General features: G+C 41.5%; 2 protein-coding genes across 2 annotated transcripts in view; both read right to left on the bottom strand.

The window, feature by feature from the left end:
- Positions 1 to 44: 44 nt before the first annotated feature.
- ubxn11 (UBX domain protein 11) lies at positions 45 to 5,208 on the bottom strand (the record flags this gene model as incomplete). The annotated part of the gene is made up of 13 exons (XM_080857401.1): positions 45 to 171; positions 502 to 651; positions 882 to 955; positions 1,068 to 1,171; positions 1,265 to 1,409; positions 1,551 to 1,628; positions 2,021 to 2,238; positions 2,459 to 2,585; positions 3,067 to 3,131; positions 3,283 to 3,334; positions 3,677 to 3,777; positions 5,005 to 5,042; positions 5,141 to 5,208. 13 exons carry the CDS (start codon positions 5,206 to 5,208, stop codon positions 45 to 47), a joined length of 1,347 nt encoding a protein of 448 aa, XP_080713527.1.
- Positions 5,209 to 13,590: 8,382 nt separating this feature from the next.
- LOC308380130 (C-C chemokine receptor type 5-like) overlaps positions 13,591 to 21,981 on the bottom strand; it is a gene marked incomplete at both ends in the record, with an annotated part of 46,135 nt that continues 37,744 nt past the window's right edge. Inside the window, 4 exon segments of the mRNA XM_080857400.1 lie at positions 13,591 to 13,660; positions 13,662 to 13,940; positions 13,942 to 14,081; positions 14,085 to 14,573. Of these exon segments, the coding sequence (XP_080713526.1) occupies positions 13,591 to 13,660; positions 13,662 to 13,940; positions 13,942 to 14,081; positions 14,085 to 14,573 (978 nt within the window).

The raw sequence follows: 21,981 nt of genomic DNA, 5'->3' as shown, positions 1-21,981 counted from the left end.
TGGCTGAATGCATGCGTGTGTATGTCTCTCCATGTGTATGTCTATCAGCGAGGTTGAAGCAACAGAGCAGCACTGGGTGTGAGGCCACAATCTTCAAGTGTTTGGGTGTCATCGTCATAGCATTGCCGTGGAAACACACTGATGATGTGGTATGCAGGGGAACCAGAGCATCTAGTGATTGTGGGCACATGTAGAACTGTTAGATCAGCATCCAAACTCCACTCTACATGCTAACATTGGTAAACTGCTTCTTTAAAATCAAAGATATAAGACTGGAATATTTTAAGTTGAAACATGTAATGATACAGGTATTGGTTGACTCTAAACTATTTCACTTTAGGTGCCCAGAGCTTATTTATAAACGAAATTGAAAAATAAAAAAGTATTTTAACTGTCATTATGAAACAATACAAACACACAAGTGTGTGTGTATGCTATATATGTATTTGTGTTAGTATTTGATAAATGATAATTATTTGTAACCTATGCTACATCTCTCACCGGTGTTTGTCCAGGTACTGGCGCAAATGTCCAATCGTCTGCGTGACTCGCATCTTCAGAATGAAAGTCTTCTCACCGTCCTCAGACTTTACTCGCAGGGTGCTGATGTCACCATCCTGTTCACTTGGAGTTCCATCAGGCTGATCCAACCTTACAGACAGGGAGTGTTGAGACACCTGAACACTGAGGAGATGGACAATAACAATGCTGAATTTATGATTGTTGTTATTCCTCCTTTTCATTTCTGAAATTCCTCAATCACAGCTCCATACTTCAACTAACAAGTCCTTACTGCCTACCAACTGCCTACTTAAGTCCTTATCCCTGCGATCTGAAGTATTTGACACATTTGCATTGGGAGTGTGATTGTATCTCATTACCTGGCTTGCAGAGTCTGTAGTGCCGGAGTGTCTATGATGGTCACAGAATGGTTGTGTGCTTCCCCAGCAGAACCCTACACATGGCACAGAGATGGTGACTTATAATAATGGTGACAGATAATAGCTGTTTTGTAATCCATGCAGAAGAAGAAGTCCTGAAACATTAAAATCCCATATCCTGCTTACCTTTAAATGGTTTCTTAACGAGTCACGAATGTCGATAACCTTTCCTCCCTTAATGACCGTCTTCGGCAGCTTCATTAAGAACTGCTCTGTGGAGAGGCCTTTGCCTGGGAGGCCAAGCAACAAACACAGGAATGATATGGTTCCTCTAGCATTTACCAACTGGTATCATCTCCACAGAAAGTGCTATACACACAGACCTGGCACATTTGAGTTCCCTTGGGCCTGTGTGGCAGGGCTTTGAGCTGAGGCCTGATTGGCTGCTCCACACACCACCTGACCCTCACCAGGAAAGTCTGCCTGCCTTCTCCGCTCTCTGTATTCTTCTGCTCGCCTGTCCTGTATCTACGAGTGTCAACAGTCAACCATTTAACCAATGAACAAGAGGAAAATATGTAGCACGGATCTGAACGTGCTGGCAGGGGAGGGGGAGGCAACAACTCCTTTCACGCACGGTACAGCACACCTTTCAGCATGCTAACTCACCTGAAAGGGAACGCCATCTGGAAACCTGTCCTGCAGCTCTGAGGGGAAATAGCCATCCATCAGATCCTGCATACATTGCTGTGAAGGCAAAAAACAGACGGGGAACCATGAAGAAGTCAAGTCACAAGAAAGCTTTAGGTGTTTTTACTCTTCAGTTATCTTTAATGCAGACATGCTCTCTTTATAGTGCCTCTTCAGATCAATCACATGACTAAAGACTTTCGCCATAACAAGGAATGATTACAGCTGCTGCCAGCATCCTGTGAAAATTACAATTTCAAAAGAAAAGAAGCCCCATAACTAACACGGAACCCACCAGACATGGTGGAATGCAAAACGATTACAATATGCTAAAGGGGCAGCTTATGTTGGCTGCGGCATTCGCTCCCAGATCTCAGCCGACCCTGACTGAGATCTGATCTTGCTCTGGCATGGACCTGATGCCTATTGTCATCTCTACTGTGGGCTACCTGGGTGCAGGGTTCGTCATAGGAGCGGAAGGGCCCATTGAACATCAAAATGCCGTTGCTGTACAGCCGTAAGGGAATGGGGGACTGCTGGGCCAGCTGAGCGCCCCCGGGTACAGCCTTCACATAGGACTCCCCCTCCCCTGCCAGCACATTCAGATCCATGACATTTTCCAGCACAAGGTCAAAGTTCATCCTGAACTCTCTCACCATGGAGGTTGCTGCAGAGAGGGAGAGGACTGATTGAGGACTACATTCTAAGCTAATGCATGATGAAATACACGTACCCAGGAAAACTGACAATGTTTTGAAGAAAACGCCATGAGATACAGCCATTCAAACTACACTACCACATGAATTTTGTTGACAGTATACTTTTGAGTCCAACTTCACTAGTAAATCCAGTGACTTGTATGTAAACCAGTGTGAACACACTTCTACCTGGCGCCCATAGGCTTTGGTTGGAGTGTTTGTCTGCCTCATCTGTGTCAGGGCTGGGTTCATCAGCATGCCCGACATCACCATCACTGTTTCCAACCCAGATCAGGCCATAATCACTCAGGAAATGCTGTGAAGGGACATCACCATTTTATTTCTAGAAATACTGAATCAAATCTTAGTCTAAATAAACATCCGTTCATCTGTCCATTGCTACAAAAGGGTGTGGTGACTGAGCTCACTTTCTAACTGGGGGCGACAGTGGTCCAGGAGGTAGAGAAGTCGTTTAGTAATCAGACGGTTGCTAGTCCGAGTTCCCATTCTCGAAGCGTCCTTGAGCAAGGCACTGAACCCCTAATTGCTCCTGTGTGCAGTGCGCCATCAGTGTATGTAGATGTAATATGTATACAATCTTGTAAGTCGCTTTGAATAAAAACATCTGCTAAATGACAATGTAACTCCAGATGCTGTGGCACTGAGGGGTTTTCCGTGCGTGTGTTTGTGTGTGATTGCAAAAGTGAAACAACACACACCTTTTGTCTACCTGGAGAGACTGCTATTTCATTATACGTCTCATAATATGAACATGTCTCACTGGACTCATGTCTCACCTCCATTTCACACACTTGGTTCTGCAGCTTGTGACACATCTTGACCATTTCCTCTTCACCCGTCACTAAATATAAACAATAGGGAAGTTGAGTATGAGAAATTGCTTCATCATATCAAGGGGACATCAAGAGGAAGGAAATGACAGTACTGTATTGTGCAAATTAAATGATTAGATGGGTCATTAATTGGAAAAAAAAGGAAATGTGAATAATGACCTTTAGACTTCTGAAGCTTTAGCTTGTCTTCCAGAACAGCTATTACTTTTTCCTTTTGGTTGAAAAAAGGCAGTCATAGTAGTGCTTAACTCATTCACATACACACATATCATTGGCATCATCATCATGACTGGGTTGTGTAAAGTCGTGTAGTGATCAGACATTGTGTGTGGCCCTAATGTGCTTTAAACCACATGCTCTGTGAAACTCCCGATCCTGTGCTGCAGCTTGTGGCACTATGGTTTATCCGCATGCATGTTTTTGATTGGATCCTGAAGATGGAGCATGAAAGATGTGGTTGTAGTGGAGGTGTGGAACCTGTTTTTTGGGGTTTGTTTTGGGTGGGGGTGGGGCTGTGTGTGTTTGTGTGTGTCTGGTCTCTAAGAAATCTTGCCTTTCTCCGAATGTCCAAGGCTTGTGCATTCGCTTTGATTTCTAGCTGGGCGAGCTTCTGCATCATGGTGGACATCAGTTCAAAGTCTGTAGGAGGAGTGCCTGGTGAGGGTAGGGGGTTGGAGAGGGGGGTCACAGTGAGTACATCTTTGAGTAGGACAATGCACCCACCTGCCAAATTACACGGGTAGGTTTATGCATCCTCCTACAACAACCAACCTACAATTACAGCAGTACTATAGATTACCCAACAGCACAATGTTACCACGTGCCACCTAACTGGAAGCCGCACATCGCAGTCAAAATCAGTGTGTTTAGTGTTTTACAGTTAATGGCGCCACTCGTTGCCTACTGATGGCAAAGACAGTTAGTGTTTTACAGTTAATGGCGCCACTCGTTGCCTACTGATGGCAAAGACAGTTACAAAAGCCTGCCCATCAGCAACAGGAGGGCGTTCAGTGTCTCAAGGACAGAAACAGAAGGTGTTGGGAACAAACCTGGAACCCTTCATGCCCAAGTCATCCACTTACAGGTAAAGTCCTTGATTATGGCAAAGGTTTGTTGAAATTTGCTCTCAAAAGCCAATCAATTACATCAGTGCACACACTGAACTGACAGCTTAAGGATTGAAAGGAGCTCTTTTAACCACCTCTTCCTTTGCAAGCTTCATTGGTTTGAGTTAAGTAAAAAAAAAAAAAACTGGGCCTCATCAGTAGCTTCATCTGGTGCACATCAAGGAGTAGACAGGATGTGGCTTTCTTTGTCTGTTGGTTTTGAGTAACTGTTGCCATCTGCAGCAGCAGAAGCTGGAAGTGTATACATAGAGACAAAAGTGTTCTCCTGCTTTGTGTCATCGTTGATTTGGTACCACCATCAGGGTATGAGGGGTGAGGCTGACACCTTCTGGAGAAAATGTCTTTCAACAAATCCATCTCTGAGCGGGATTTTCCAGCCCACAAAATGTAAGTAAGCAGGTTGCATAGCATTACAAGCTTTTCATGAAAAGTAGTGATTACACATAATGAGTAGTTTTTGAACAATGTGCCCACAATTAAAACTGGTGTTCTGTATGCTTATTTAAAATATTGCTAATGGTTCTCAATATTTATTTTTTTTTCAGTCGTTTTCTGACCATGTGAAAATTTCACAGTGAAATTTAAACAAACGCATAAAACACCAAATAATCACGATTTGAGAATACAGAAATAGCATGCCTACCGGGAACTGTCCTTTGACTTTAAGACAAGACCTGCTTCAGAATGGATAATGGACTTTGGACAATAAAATAGACTGCACCGTTACTAAATATTGAAATACTTATAACCTCACCAGCGGTTGAACTTTGCTTGAAGGGCACTCTGGTCTTCCTGCAATACATTGTGTATTAGGTTAATGAGGCATGGCTTGCTGTAGACTGCTATAGGGCGCCGTCTGTTCACGAACAAAGTGTCTCGCATCGGCTTACCCTTCATTCGGAGATCCAGGTAGGGGTGCTCTGCGATTTCTTCCTAACAGAGATAAAGGGGAACTCATCTCACCATCCTGGAAGCAAAGGAACAGCATGGGTCAGGGTAGGACAAATCCCAAATGAAATACGGCTTGCTTTGCACTTTGCGTTTACAACGTCTCATTTGTGTCATTGCAGTATGCGGAAAGTGAAAATGTTTCAACTAACTTACCAAAAGGCCTACTTGATTATCATTTGCTAATTACATTCTACGAGAAAATCTAATGGAACGCTGACGCTTCTCCAGCTGCCTTTGTTTGGGTTGGTTACCGTGGGAAACGGGGGGGGCACGGCCTGTGTTGTTGTCGCGTGGTATATTTAACATTTGTCTAAATTGCTATTTGTATTCATTTACATTTGTGTAAATTAGAAAAAAATGCGTATTTTGAACGTTTCCCTGAAATATTAAGCAAGAAACTGAATCAAATAACACATATTTAAACTTAAGTCAAGTTTGCCTGGGGCTTGTCTTCTTTTGTTTGCTTGCATTTCCGCTAGATGGCGATAAAGGTCAATCTTTGGCATTCTCGAAGCGGGGCGAATTTTGTTTTATGTGTAGGCTAGTGCTTGATGTCTTTTTTTTATTTTTTTTTTAATGTTCACTGTTTAAACGTTTTTCTGAAGTATTTGAATATCAAGAGTCAAGTAGGATTTTATTGATATAACTAGAGACATAGCCTAATTCTAGTTTTTGAAAAGGTCAGGGGTTAAGTCAAGTTTGCCTGGGGCTTGTCTTCTTTTTTTGCTTGCTTGTTTGTTTTTGGTAGATCGTCATTGGTAGATTGGGAAGGGAAATCTACCTAGATATTGAGTTTTTATGTGTGACAAAGGGAAAACTATTGGTAACCCTGTATAGCCTATATTTAGCCTATGTGTTTTGTTCCCCAAGTGTGATTTGGCAGCACTATCTATTTCAAGTCTATATTAACTAAATGAGAAAGAGAGAACAGCAGAGCCAGGAATGAGTTGACTTGAGCAGTGTTGTTAATGGCGTGTGTGTGTCTGAGAGAGAGAGAGAGAGAGAGAGAGATGCCTTATAAACCGATGCTTGGCAGTGTAATTCTCAGTTCAGAGAGGAACCCCGGAAGAACTGCCATGGTAAACGTCTTTGGTAAGTTTTCGGACATAGCGTTACCTTAAGCGTCAACTCAGAGTAGCCCATGTCAGCAGGGCAGAAGTTCGACGACAGACCATGTCTTTTAAGCCTTTAAGGAATATCCTAGGTTTAGTTCTGTTCCGCTGTGACGTCTTGTTTTGCGTTGATAACGTAGCCTATAATGCATGTTGGTTGATTATAATATCATCAACTTGATGTTTTCACTTATAATACTGACGAACATTATGCTTTATAGTCTTATTACGGAGGTATTTGGAATGCGGCATTGAAGTGATTGTTCAGTTGCAGTGTGTTACAATGGGCAGTTGCCGGTGTTGTACCCGATTCAGCACCCCCGTCAGAATATGCACCCCCTTGACGCACCACTCGCAGTTCGCCTAAACAAACGCAGGGAAAAAAAACTATACTTCGATTTCATTATTTGTGAAAGAGATGGAAGAGAAGAACACAAGTGATTACAATCTTTAGAACTGTTCTAAAGAGTACAAACAACCGATGTTTTTCTATGCACCCCCTTGACGCACCACTCGCTTGATCGGAAAGGAAAGCAGTTCGCCTAAATAAACGCATGGAAAAATACTATAGGCCTACTACGATTTCATTATTTGTGAAAGAGATGGAAGAGAAGAACACAAGTGATTACAGTCTTTAGAACTGTTCTAAAGAGTACAAACAACCGATGTTTTTCTTCCAAAAGCCTCGGATAATAGCGAACGCAAAAGAACACCTTTTTGTTCTGTGGAAATATATAGCCTACCCCAGCCATGACTACAAAATGAATTAATGTAATTTTGAATGAGCAAGTTGAATGAATTTGACACGGTGTTTCACAAGACTCAATAACGAAATGCAGTTTAGTATCTAACAGGAAGTGCAAATAAGCAGAAAGTGCAGAATATGTGCATATGAATGGCAGTGGTATACATAATGAGATAGTATAAGATACAGTATGATACAGTACTCTGCTTAATCATAATAGTCCCATGTCTGTACTCTGAAAAGCATTTGATGATCGGATCAACAGAATTCTTTTAAGGGGGGAGGGGGGGGGGGGGTGCATATCATGACAGGCCAATTTCATACCATGCAGAATAAGCACCCCCTGTTCAATTCTACTAGGAAGGTGTCACATGCATGAAACTCACTGTGCTTACTCATACTAGTCCCATGTCTGTACTCTGAAAAGCATTTGATGATCGGATCAACAGAATTCTTTTAAAGGGGGGGGGGGGGGTGTGTGCATATCACGACATGCCTATTTTCACACCAGTCAGAATAAGCACCCCCCTGTTCAATTCTACTAGGAAGGTGTCACATGCATAAAACTCACTGTGCTTACTCATACTAGTCCCATGTCTGTACTCTGAAAAGCATTTGATGATCAGATCAATATAATTCTTTTAAAGGGGGGGGGGGGTGCATATCACGACAGGCCTATTTTCACACCAGTCAGAATAAGCACCCCCCTGTTCAATTCTACTAGGAAGGTGGCACATGCATGAAACTCACTCTGCTTACTCATACTAGTCCCTTGGCTGTACTCTGAAAAGCATTTGATGTTGGAGTCAACAGAATTCTTTTAAGGGGGGGGGGGGGGGGGGGGGTCGTGATATGCACCCCCCCCCCCCCCCCCCTTTAAAAGAATTCTGTTGATCCGATCATCAAATGCTTTTCAGAGTACAGACATGGGACTAGTATGAGTAAGCAGAGTACAGTATCATACTGTATCTTATACTATCCCATTATGTATATACCACTGCCATTCATATGCACATATTCTGCACTTTCTGCTTATTTGCACTTCCTGTTAGATACTAAACTGCATTTCGTTATTTAGTCTTGTGAAACACCGTGTCAAATACATTCAACTTGCTAATTCAAAATTACATTAATTCATTTTGTAGTCATGGCTGGGGATAGGCTATATATTTCCACAGAACAAAAAGGTGTTCTTTTGCGTTCGCTATTATCCGAGGTTTTTGGAAGAAAAACATCGGTTGTTTGTAATCTTTAGAACAGTTCTAAAGACTGTAATCACTTGTGTTCTTCTCTTCCATCTCTTTCACAAATAATGAAATCGTAGTATAGTATTTTTCCATGCGTTTATTTAGGCGAACTGCTTTCCTTTCCGATCAAGCGAGTGGTGCGTCAAGGGGTGCATAGAAAAACATCGGTTGTTTGTACTCTTTAGAACAGTTCTAAAGACTGTAATCACTTGTGTTCTTCTCTTCCATCTCTTTCACAAATAATGAAATCGTAGTATAGTATTTTCCCCTGCGTTTGTTTAGGCAAGCGAGTGGTGCGTCAAGGGGGTGCATATTCTGACGGGGGTGCTGAATCGGGTACAACACCGGTCGTGCTGCGTCGTTAAAAAGAAAGAAACAGACGATTAAAAAAAACATTATGCCTACGACCTTTCTGAGTTTGCTTTTATTCATGTTCAGTGTTTTCCATTTATGCCAATTGATTAATTAAACACTGTTTATATCGATAACATATCGATGGCATTCTTTTTTTTTTTTTTTTTTATTTGTACACATATACACATAGACACATATATACACACATACATATATACATAAATGCACACATAGACACATACACATTTAGACATACACATTTAGACAAACACATGCACTCGTATAAGAACTTTCTATGTATTAGCAGTGTAGCAATTTTTGCGTTTCAAATATTTTATGAAAGGTAACCATGATTCTTCATAAGCTTTTGTGTTATTCTTTAAAGCTGCAGTGAGCCCCTCCAAACCCGAGTGACTAGCCAAAAGATTAAGCCATTGATTTATAGAGATTTTTTCCCTATCTTTCCAGTTTATTAAAATACATTTTTTTGCTATGGTTAAAGCGATTAAAATAAAGGGCTTATCTACTTTATTGGCCTCTAGGTTAGACAAGTCTCCAAGAAGTACGATAATAGGGCATAGTGGAATATCACAGTTCATTACATCCGATACTATTTTGGTCACTTCTATCCAGAAAGTTTTTATATATATACAGCCCCAAAGAGCATGGAAATAGTCGTCGATCTGATTTGGACAGTGTGGGCAATTACTGTTTTGACTAAAGCCCATCTGACAGAGTTGCTTCGTAGTTATATGGGCCCTGTGCAGGACTTTATATTGGATCAACTGAACCTTAGTATTACATGACATAGTGAATGTGTTGTTATCGATGGCATTCTCCAGCTTGTTCTCTCATCTTCTTCATTGTAATCGTTACATGCCTCATAGTAATCCATCCTCCACGTTCAGCCTTAATGTGTTTGCTTACAGCTGGCTCATAAAATCACTTTGCAGCAAATGACCATGATGGCTAAAGAGCTTGTTCCTCAATGGCTTCATGAGGCATTCCCTACTATCAGGACTCATCAGCTAACGTTGATTTGAAGTGGCCCTAACTTTATTGTGTTTTGATTTTGTCTGATTTTGTCACAGCCTCTTTGGTACTGTTCTCCTGCATCAACCTGCTGCCAGCTGTGGCCACAACGGATCCTCAGCTCAAAGGAACCCTGCAAGCAGATGGTTGGCTGAAGTTAACCCTGCCGCCCTCTTTCCTCATGGAGGTTCACCACCCCACCTGTGACACACAGTGGTTTGTAGACGTGAGTAAAACGTCTGGTACTCATTTTTCTGTACTGTGGTATGTTTCCTTCATATGCATTTAAAAATACACTGAAGGAGAAGATATTTTATTCCATATGCTGATATTTAAGGGACTACAGTACACAAAGACTAGATCTGTATACTACCCACGATTGTCCCTGGACCTAAAGCACATGTCTACCCTTATTACCATAGAGCATTTGCCATCAACAATTCTGTCTCACACACTTTTTATAGAATGAGACGGTTGCTATCATAGACAAAGACGTCATCAAAAGAAAGCCTTCTGTGAAAGAGTTAACCAATACTTCAATCACGGTTGACACCTGCTCCCACACTGCCAGATACTTAATTGAATGCAACGGAACGGGGGTAAAAATCTCTATTTGTTTATGTTTATCTTAAAGTGTCATTTTTGCAGACCGAGATGTATCTGAATGTGCAGGAATTTCACTGAAATCTTAGAATCTGATACTTTAAAAGAGAATAATTTTCAGATATGCTCTCTTCACCTTTATGTTAGAGATTATCAAATGAACCTGCTAAAAATATGTGTTCAGTATTATGGTTAAATCTGGCACAGGCATGCTACCACAGTGACCACATCACTGAATATGTGACATTTTCAGTTAAGGGAATGTCTTTGGTCACTTTGTTGTGGTCTGTAGTTACATTTTTATTTAAAAATGGCAGATACCTTCATGTATGGAGCCACAACCTTGAAACCCTCTGTGTCTGCCTCCTGAGTGACAACCAAAGTAAAGTATTCATAGCAAAATGGAATGCTTCAGCATTTGATTTGATTTGGTTTGAGATGTTTCAGTTGGTTCATTTAGTTGTACTTTTGTAAAGATGCGTTTTAACCGATTCCAAGTGTACTTATTTCAAATATTTATTTTTTGACTTACAGTTCAGGATGGACATAGTCTATATGTGTAAGTGTACTCCCTATTGTTTTAAATGTACTTTAATAATCTCAAATGAAAACAATAATTGGAAACAGGTAAACTGTGATCATGACTGTGTACATTTGTTTACAGGTGTGACCCCTACATTGGCCCCAAAGTTTACTTCCCCCGTGCCCCCAAATGGTCAGTGTACCCAGATGTTCTGTGATATGCATACCAATGTTGCATTTGATATAACCTAACACAGTGAACTCAATTTCCAACAGCTCTGAAAATGTTGTTCTTAACAGTGGATTTTCCTTCAGTTTCATCCATGTGAAGCCAACCACGTCCCCAACCTTAGTTTAATTAGACTGAACTAGATTAGTGTTAAAACATACACATGTGAAGACACTCCACTGTATCATCATGCCTTTCTGGTCAGATTGTCAAATAACAGTCTTATTACTTCATGTTTCAGAGGCCATCACCTCCCTGCCGATTCTGGAGACAAGGCATGACCGCAACCACTGTAAGGACAGCAATGGGGGGGGGGGGGGACTGATGCGGGTTGTCTGCAAAACAGGGGTGGGGCGCAAAATTGACTGTCGGCATGAAAGGAATATTTTTTATATGTGTAGCACATAAAGTGTAAAGAGAGTTTTGTTTTGAAACAAGGATTGTGTTGAAGATGCAGGAAAGAGAAAAGAAGAGGGGTGGACTTTTGGGGAGGGAGCTACTTTGTCGGGAGCTAGCGGCTTTAGGTCAGCCAGTTAGTAGTGAGAAAAGGGTGTGCAGCTCGTTGGGTAAATTATAAGCTAAAGTGCTCAATAAACTTGTGCTTGTGAATTCAATTAAGCTCCATATGAGGTCTACCTTGGATGTTCCCAGATAGAACCAGTGCATATACTGCACTGTGCGTTAGGAATCACAAAATTCACACGTTAATGTTGACAGCTATAATATATACATGATTTGTTGCATTAATGTGTTAGTTAGTCTCTGAGCACAGCCTCTTTTTTTTCTCCACAGATGTGACAGGTATTGTCACCTCTCTCTGGGCAGTTTTCACTGTCTGCCTGCTGATCCGATGTCGTTGTAACTGATCATATCAAAACTATGTAAGTTCAGGAGATTTTGGACCTTTAGAGGTCTTAATTAAGTCCCGGTTAATTAAGTCATAACTAAACTAAACCTAACCTAACTAAACTCTCACTAATTATTTACCACAGGAAGTTGGGTGGCAGTGGTATCAGGACATGGTGGACATGTTGAAGGCCAAGACCATGTTGAAGAGGAAGATACAGAAGAATAACTTATGAAATATATGATGGACGGAAATGGAAAGAGAAAATAGGACATATATTTAATGAAATGTTATTATAACAATAGATCCTTTATATAAATGTTGTATGTATGAATGAATGTATGAAGGCTATATTCATAATAATCATCATCATTATTATTATTATTATTATTATTATTATTATTGTTGTTGTTATTATTATTGTTATTATTATTATTATTATTATTATATAAGGGACCATGGCGGTCCGGTGGTAATGATCAATGATTATCCTGATGAAACTCCATTGAAGCTACAAATAAGGATGCTGTAGCTCAGGTGCTTAAACCCCACTCAAGTATCAAATGTTATCACTTCGGTTAACGATTCAAACCCAATGTACTGTCACTAGGTGACTAGTCTCACCACTGTTTGAGTTCATCTCCTTGACACGTGCCATGCCTTAAAAACAGGTTCCTTAAGTGGTTTGCCTTTCCTAATACTTATCGCTCATTTTTTTCATTCTAGGTTGTCTTCCTGTCATTTCTTATGCTTTTTTTCTTACTTTATTTTATGACTATTTATCCGTAAAATGTCATATAATATATTAGCTGTCTGACTGACTGTTTGAAAAACCACATGATTAGGGCCTGTGTACCAATATTTGTCTAAGCCTGCCATAAATAAACTGTGTATAACTTTTGTATTGTTTGAAATGTGCTTCAAAACCCAAACCAAAATAAACCTGGATCCAACTAAACAGGCGGAACATGTTTGCATCAAGCTAGTCTAATAAGAGGAGAGTTGTTTTTCTGAGATGACATACTTGTTCAAATGTATTATGCAAAGTTAAATTTTCTTGTTTCTAAACAGGACTAGGCGACTCCACCACACATCAAAGCAAAGATAAACAACTGGCATTATCTGGGCTTTAACCTAGTGGAATCTTTCTCAGAGCAAACACAAGTATGGGTGGACCAAGCTCATCCCTTATAGAAACAATAGATGCATTATGGAACCTGCGTTAGTCATACACACAGTCTAGCAATTTGTCCTATGGGAAGTTTTGACTTGGGTTGTACTTCACAAAACAATGAACCACACCCATTCTCAAGTGTCAATTATTTGACAGTAATCGTTCCTGCAGATGCCGGTCTCAGAGAAAAGGCCATAGTCCTGATATGTCTCTACAAGTAACTTCGACTTGAACTGTGCACTAAAATGTATTTTGCATTTCTAAGAACTAAGACCAAAAGGAAGAGTATATATTTCCAGACTCACAAACAGTAAAAAAAAAAAAAAAAACGTATCTTGACTAAGCACCTACATTTGTAAACCACAACATGATCCCACACTATCTTATTAGAAAGCTTAGAAACACCTCAAACACTAGCATTATATCCATTAGGGTGTATTCTGATTGATTATACAAAGCATACAGTACATGACCTGAAAACACCCAAATATACAAAAACAGCTATACAGAAAATCACATTACAGTTATAATCCAGCTGTGTTTGGGGTCTCATTGTCTGAGGGTTTGGGGTACGTAGTTGTCACAGGTCCAAACTAGGCAGAATTTCACGCAATGAGGATGCCTGGCAAACACAAGGGTAAAGCTCTTCCTGAACTTCTCACCCTCAAAGGCGTAAATGATGTGGTTGACGCAGCAGTGTGTTAGCGTGATGATCTCAGTCACCTCCACGGCCACCGCCAGCCCCTGGGAGGCCTCACACCAGTCCCACAGCCCCTGCGTGGCGTGAAGAGCCACGTAGTTGGGCACCCAGAACACGGTGAGCACACACACGATGGCGAAGATGAGTCGCATGGCACGGCCCCTCTTGGCGCCACACCACCACCAGGATCCTGGCGTAGCAGAAGGTAACGACAGGCAGGCAGAGCCCGAGGTACAAGACGTTATCGCCGAAGTTGTGCACAAGTTTCCACGTTGAGGCTGTCTCAGGGGGGTAGTCCATAATACATTTCCCCTCTCAGCTCACGGCGAAGATGGCCTTGAGCAGAGTTAGCATGATGGCGGTTGCCCAGACAACCATGCTGGCCAGGAGGCTGGACTGCAGCTTGCGCATGGCGGAGGTCGCCATGGCATGCACAATGGCCAGGTAACGGTCCAGGCTCATGAGCGTGACGAAGAGTAGGCCGCTGGCAAAGCCCAGCTGGTACAAGCCAGTCATGGCCTGGCAGAGTGGGCCGCTGCCCGCGCCCGTGTGGGTCCAGAGGGGCAGGAGCAGGGAGAGCAGCAGGTCGGCCAGCGCCAGGTTGAGCAGGCACAGGTCAGCCATCCTCCACACGCGACAGGGTAGCAGCACCCATACAACCAACCCATTGCCCAGTGACCCCACCACGCACACCGTCCACAGCACCAGACAGCGGAAGGCCGTTTCCAATGTGGCTGATGTTATCAGGTAACACGGTGTGTCTGGGGAATCGGAGCAGTCGTAGAATGGGTTGAATACGTCGTAGTACTGCAACAGAGAGGGACACGAGAATGGGTGGAAAGCATTTCACTCACCAGGTAGCTGATGCCACATCCTGAATATTTCCAAAATGCTCAACTCTATAAAAAAAGAAAAAAAAAATGTCAGCATAAAAGATGACACTCTATTATGAAGCCAAACTGAACTAGATTTAATAAACTAGGACACATTTCAAAAACTGTTTTATTGATGGTTAAACGGTATGTAAGTCACACAGTGGTCAGACCTCTCAACATCACACACCTATCTCTATACCAAAACAGCTCATTGCTCTACACACTAATGTCAGAAAGCTTACTTTAGCGTATGTGTCATACCCCTTGGCATATTCAAGAATGTATTAAGCTGTTATCTAAAAATAGAGATCTAAGAATAAAAGTAAGGAAGGAAATGAAACAGTGTAAGTTGTCATTATGTGATTAATGTATTACTCCAGGGGCTAAGACTGGGAAGCAAGTTTGACCAGGCTAGAGGAAGGAAACATCAGAAGGTGTATAGAAATACATAGAGAGGGGGGTGGGAAAGTCCCCTAGATGTGATTGACCTATGGGGCTCAGCACCGTAAGCATGTGCCTGAGAGGAAGACAGAGAGAGAGTATGATCAGACTGTGCCTGAGAGGAAGACAGAGAGAGACTATGATCAGTCTGTGGATTCTGCTAAGACTACCGTCTCCTCCTCCTGTCTTTCAAATTGGGCCAATATGAGACAGCTGAGGAAATTTGATAATAAATTAGTGAGAGTCCATGCGTATTGTATTACTTCAAGTCCTATACGTGTTCAGGGAATGTGCAAGTGTTCACTGACAGTTGTGTGGCTAGGCCTAGCCCTAGTTAGGAGCCTGTCGCAAAAAAAAAAAAGAGTTAGAAGCCTGTGGCTTTCCGAGTTATGCTTGCTGCTACTGATGAGTCAGATCCACTGATGGCGAAAGAGCGAGGGAGAGAAAAAAAATCTTTCTGAAGCCAGCGCCTAACCAAGGAGCTTTCTCTCCTTGTGCTAGATTCACATGTGGCATGAATTGTCAACACATAGACACTGCAGTGCATTACAAAAGCTTTAAACTCAAAGCTTGTAGTAATTAAGGGCTAAGACCCTCCCTTCTCAGAAACACCATTTCCTGTGTGTTACCTGGTCATTTCACTCCGTGTCACATGCATTCAGTATCCACCATGGGCCTGAGCACCCCTTCATCTCAAAGGGGTATCAAATGAAAGAGTGGGCCTACCGGTACTGATCCATGCCAGCGAAGCAAGGTTCTGTATTCCATTCATTTCTGTTGGAGGCATGCGATTGTGACGTTTTGAAATGGTGTTGTTTGAGCGTTTAATTTGCTAAAAAGAAGCTTGGAGGGCCTTGTAAGGGGTTGTTTTTGTTCCTGGTATGTTAGGTATTTCCTCATTTGATTACTTTAACAGAATGACAAGTTTTGCTAACTAGCTCGCTAGTACAGTCTGTTACACACTTTTTGGTCCACATTTTTCCAATCCTTCTGTGTGTGTGTGTGTGTGTGTAGATGTTCTAAGGGTTCGGTGTGTGTCTGTGTGTGTGGATGTTCTAAGGTTGTGCGTGTGCACTTTTGTGTTTGTCCAGCTGACCGGCAGTGTGGGCATGAATGTCTGAAACTTTCAGTCCAGATCCTTGGATGAACCGCCTACACGTATCATTCTTGGAAGGGTGGGGTAATTGAAGCAGAGGCAAAACCTAACCATGTACAGGCTTAGAGACCACAACAGGAAACAGGAAACAGAAAACCATACTGCCAAAAGAGGACAGAACATGTGCGTGCTGTCAGACAGATTATATGCATTACAATCTGCGAGTTGTATTCAATAACCCTAGATACAAAATAATATTTTTTAAATTATACTATACTAACTATACTATAATACTATACTAACTATACACACACACACACACCCACACACAGCATCAGCAGATATTGAGATTTAATTGTTGTGCAGTGTCTAATGCTGCTACATTTACATCAGCAGTTCATGGTGGTGGTATTTGGTAATGTTTTCCTTTGTACTCTTTGGCGCAGTGACAAATATGTACTCTTTGGCAAAAAAAGGTTAAGGCCTTGTGTCTAATGTTTACCATATGAAAAAAATCTGTAAAAACTCAAATGTACAAAATCTGTGGTAAACGGCTTGCACATATTAAAATGAGCCTCGGGGAAGCTTCTGCCCCGGGCCCCAGATGACCTTAACCTGGCCCTGCACACACACACACACACACTCACTCACTCACTCACTCACTCAATTGTTGTGCAGTGACTAATGCTGCCACATTTACAGCAGTTCGTGGTGGTATTTGGTAATGTTTTCCCCTGTACTCTTTGGCAAAAAAAAAGGTTAACGCTTTGTGTCTAATGTCTACCAAATGAAAAAAATCAGTAAAAACTAAAATGTACAAACTCTGTGGTAAACTGCTTGCACATATTAAAATGACATAATGCCTTTCAACATGCAAGGTATGTCATAAATAAAACAGAGAGAAAAAATGTGTACTGCATAAAGACAACTTAAGTATTAGATGCATTATAATCTGAATGTTGTATTCAATGACAAAAACAAAATAATATTTTTAATATTAATTTTATCACAATACTAAGAAATGATCATGATGAGTCAGCTTTCGTATACACTCAGATATCCTGAGGCTCATCAGACTGTCAGAAGCTAAGGCCAAAAGTCCAAATTTTCCAATCCGCCTCTCACCCCCCTAACCCCCCCCCCCCCCCCGTCCTACCAGTGCTTTATGAATCAAAGCTGCACACCCGCCATCTTATCAGCCTACCCAACAGCATAGCATAAACACACCTAGTTCCCATGGTTACACGAGAACAGAAAGAGAGTGTCCCTAGACCGGACAGAATACCTGCAAGGTTTAAGTATACCATAGTACTACAAACCCATCTGCCCAAACAGCTCCTATACTGTTTTCTATGCTTTGGAAAACAAACAAATAAGAATGGGGGGACACAATAATAGAGAATGCTTTTGCTCTGGTTTTGGGCTTGTTCTGTATGGTGGTGTCTGAGGCTGATAAACTATATTACATACCTCAGTGTTGCATGGTGCTGAGATCTGAATGTAATTCTACACTACCCATACACCCACTGTATTTCCCCTTGAAGAGGGCATTTTTCAGGAATCTCACCTACACAGTTTATTCTCATCCTGTCCAAACTACAATTAAAAATGCAGTTCTGCTCTATGCTTGGGGCAAGTTTCAAGAGAGAGAGAGAGACGCAGACACAGTACAGTTTTACTCTGGGAGAAGGCAGTTGCTAAACTGAACTGTCTCTCATTGCATAGTTCAAGACAAGTAACAGTGACTAGACTATCTAGAGCACAGACTTCAATTGAAAGAGTAAGAAACAATCATTTTAGCCTGTGGTTGACTGTTCCTTTACAATTATAAGTCTAACACTTGACTTCTTTAATTGTATGCTGGAGACCAGGTATGGCTTTAAAAAACACGGCACTGGCAAGGAGATGTTTGGCCATAGTGACCCCCAACCCTGCTGGGTCTCCAGTTCCAGCCTTTGTTGTGTGTTCAGCTCCCATACGGATGAGCCCAGAGCACCCAGCAACCAGGGCTGAAAGATCTCTCCATGTTGGGCCCCCACCCCTCAGCAGGTGCTGTGTGTCCAGCTCCACCAAGCTCAAGGCAGCTGAACCCAAGTGCACAGCCCACTTGTGTGCAGTCTCTACTATGGCAAGGAATGCTGGATCATACAGAAGATCTGTACGGTACAAACACTAGACATGACTAATGGCGATTGTGATACATTAACAACTAATTTCTTTTACAGACTGTCAAAGACTGCCCTCTTTTGTAGCATACAGACTAGTGGGTGTGAGGGACGGGGAAGGGTTGTATACATATATGCGTGTGTGTTTGTGTATACAAGCACAAACTGACTTGGGGAAGGCCTGGTGCATGCAATGTTCACTGAAGTAGGCCTAGGGAGATCCATCATGTTGAATGAACATCACTTTGGACAAAAGCATTTGCAAAATGACTAAAGGTAAATGTAAATGAATTGCTCTTGAGTGCAGAGGCTTTCTAGAGAGCTCCTTAATGAACACAGGCAGAAAGAGAGAGAGAGATGACCGTTAGGAAATTACTCAATGATATTGAGGTGATCTGGGTCTAAAGGATTGATGAGTTTGCACAACAAACACTCTCATGCACCATGTCAGCCAACCATAACTAAACATAACTCATTAAAACTAAACATAGACAAAATTACCACACACCATGTCGGGTAGCCTCTCCCTCACTCTTTTTAGCTACTTTTTTATCATATTACACTCAAGTATTAATACTGATAAAGTGAAAATGTTACCTATTGTTAATTGCTTGTATAAATGTATCTCTCTATCTGTTTATCAAATTGATGTAGTCCTGATCAGACATACTCTATTATGGTGACAGCAGCTGAGAATAAAGAGACATTTTGTAGGCTTTCAGCCTCTCTCTGCCTGTGTTCATGTAGGAGCTTTCAGGAACCCTCTGAACTAGACACAAAGAGCCATTTAGCATAATGGATCTCCCTAGGCCAACTTCGGTGAACCCTACATGCTGGAGAGATGGATGTGGTGTTTTGGGCTAAATCAGTATAATAACGTATCCAGTCCCCTTAGGCACTGTTGTGGCAGCAGCATTTTGGGAAATATCTAAATAAAAAATATTATGGTCTGGAAGCAACTTCATGGGCTTTGACCAAGTACAGGCGACTGGTTCCTATCCATACCTGCCCATTGTATCTCAGTTTTATGTTATAAATACTTAAATAAATACTCACAGACAATTATTAGCCTGCTCCAAACACAATATCCTACTAGGCAAGTCCTTACAAATGGAGGCCTGAGGGCAGGCGACACCTACTGGGAACCCTTACTTACAAATATTATGTCCCATGAAAAACAACACTGGTTTATTCAGAACAGACTGTTGGCAGTGGCGGCGCCAGGGGGGGGCTAGGGGGTGCTAGAGCACCCCCTAGATTGGCCATAGCACCCCCATAGCACCCCCAAGAAAATAATGGTTTATTTAGGCCTATTATTGTTATTTAATTTCATTCTGAGTTCTTAATAAAATGTATTGTGTGATAATAATATTTTAATCACAAAAGAAAATAACAGATTGAAACTAGAAAATGCATTTCCTGAAGGAAATACCAGTGCATGAAATGCAAAAGTTAGGAAAGGAAGAAGAAAAGAAAGAAGAGTGAAAGAAGGAAAGAAGAAAGGAAAGAAGAGTGGAAGAAGGAAAGAAGAAAGGATAGAAGAGTGAAGAAAGGAGAGAAGAGAGGATGAAGGAAAGAAGAGTGAAAGAAGGAAAGAAGAAAAGAAAGAAGAGTGAAGAAAGGAAAGAAGAGTGGAAGAAGAAAAGAAAGAAGAGTGAAGAAAGGAAAGAAGAGTGAAAGAAGGACATAATAGTTGAAGAATGAAAGAAGAAAAGGAAAGAAGAGTGAAGGAAGGAAAGAAGAAAGGAGAGTGAAGAAAGGAAAGAAAAGTGAAAGAAGGAAAGAAGAGTGGAAGAAGGAAAGATGAGTGGAAGAAGGAAAGAAGAGTGAAAGAGAAAAAGAGAGTGAAAATATTGAAAAAAGGAGATACAAATGGAGTGAAGAAGAGAGATTGAGTGTGAGAGAAAGTAGACTGAGAGGGATAGAGAGAAAGATGGAGAGATGGAGAAAAAAAGGTAGAGAATGGAAGGTGTCTTAATGTTCCTAGTTACAGTTAAATTGAGAGGGACAGAGGAGAGGTTCCTTTGATTTGGCGCAGCTGTCAGTGAAGCACAGGTGCAAGCCAGTTTAAAGACCCTATTATGATGTCATAATGGCCCAATGTAAGTCAATGGGAAAATTTAGATTCGTTTTTATTTAATATCTTAAAAAGTATAAAGTTTAGAAAAGTGAAAAATACATAGCCTAAGTGTCCTTTACAAGACCTACGCGACAAAGTTTGAATGAAGAACGACCTGGTCCAAGTTAACCCTTCACCTCTACTGAGGGCGCTGCTAGCCATGCTGCTGGCACCCTGGGTGACTTAAGCATGAACGCCCAGGATGGTCCGAAAAGACCAATATTACAAAAATGTTGTGGAAAGCTTGCGCTACACACTGCTTGTCAGGGGATCTCACAGCGAGGCCACATTGAAGATGAGGATTCAGCAAACAGGGGTAATGTCCGCGAGTTGCTATCTGTAATTGGAAAATTGGATAAAACCGTTCAGAAAAAGTTAGATAACAACCCGTCAAATGCAAAGTATGTGCACCATGACGTGCAGAATGAGATCATCAATGTAATGGCAGAAATGATTAGGAAACAATTAAGGGATGTTTTAGGCATAGTTTTTTGTGCACTTTTTGATACACTTTTTGATCTCTTATTATTGTGGTTTTGAGTGCCTACTGTTTGGTCTCATTCATGTTTTTATTGATTGTGACTTAAAATAATATACACTTTTTGAAAGCATTTCTGACTCTTTGCCTGTTTAAGTTAATTAGGCTATATCTGATATTCTAATCTGCCGTTTTTAGTTAGAAGTGTATTGAACTTGGTATGTTTAGTTTAATTTGTCACACATGGTAGTGGTGACCTGTTAGTCATCTGGCGCAAACTTTAATCCACACACTGAAGTAAATGAAGTATTTGGGATTACGTTATCTATAACTTGCTGCATCCATTTTGACCGTCGGAGATGAACGCGGCTTTGTGCGCGTCCGTCAGAAGTAGCCTAATGATAATAGTAATAATACGATCGATTTGAATGACGCTTTTTATGTAGGCCTACCCCAAAGACGCGTTAGAGATCAAACGTGTAAACATATGTGACGATATGGTGGGGAGGTGTTGTAGTAGAGAAAAATGAGACTCATATGCTATCACCCTAATTTCATAGCACCCTCAGTAAAACGCCGAGCACCCCCATAGCACCACCAGAAAAAAATCTCTGGCGCCGCCACTGACTGTTGGCATTCTCCCTGAAGACCGTATCTGCAAACCGCTGCGAGGAGCAGAGAGAGAAGGGTAAGAAATATGCGAAAGAAGATTGGCTTTTACTGTAAACTGTTTGCCTGCTAAGCTCAGGCACTGGGTCTAAACAAAATCATGTGAGGCATCTTGGAAGATAAAGGAGAGAAAAGAAGATAAAGGAGATTAATATTCATGGGACAGTCCCTGACATTTCTCACCTATATCCGCCACTAAACCACATGAAAGAGTCCAAAACCTAACCCACAATCAAAGACCTAAAGTGAGAACAGCAAAGTAATAAATGAATGTGATGACAATTCCTGTCACATATGATTATATGTGGCACGAGGAGAGAAAGCTCCTTGGTAAGGCTCTGGCTTCAGAAGGAAAAACTCTCTCTCTCCCTC

The sequence above is a fragment of the Sprattus sprattus genome (assembly GCF_963457725.1).
Source record: "Sprattus sprattus genome assembly, chromosome: 19".
NCBI lineage: Eukaryota > Metazoa > Chordata > Actinopteri > Clupeiformes > Clupeidae > Sprattus > Sprattus sprattus.
This window is presented reverse-complemented; position numbering and strand designations above follow the sequence as displayed.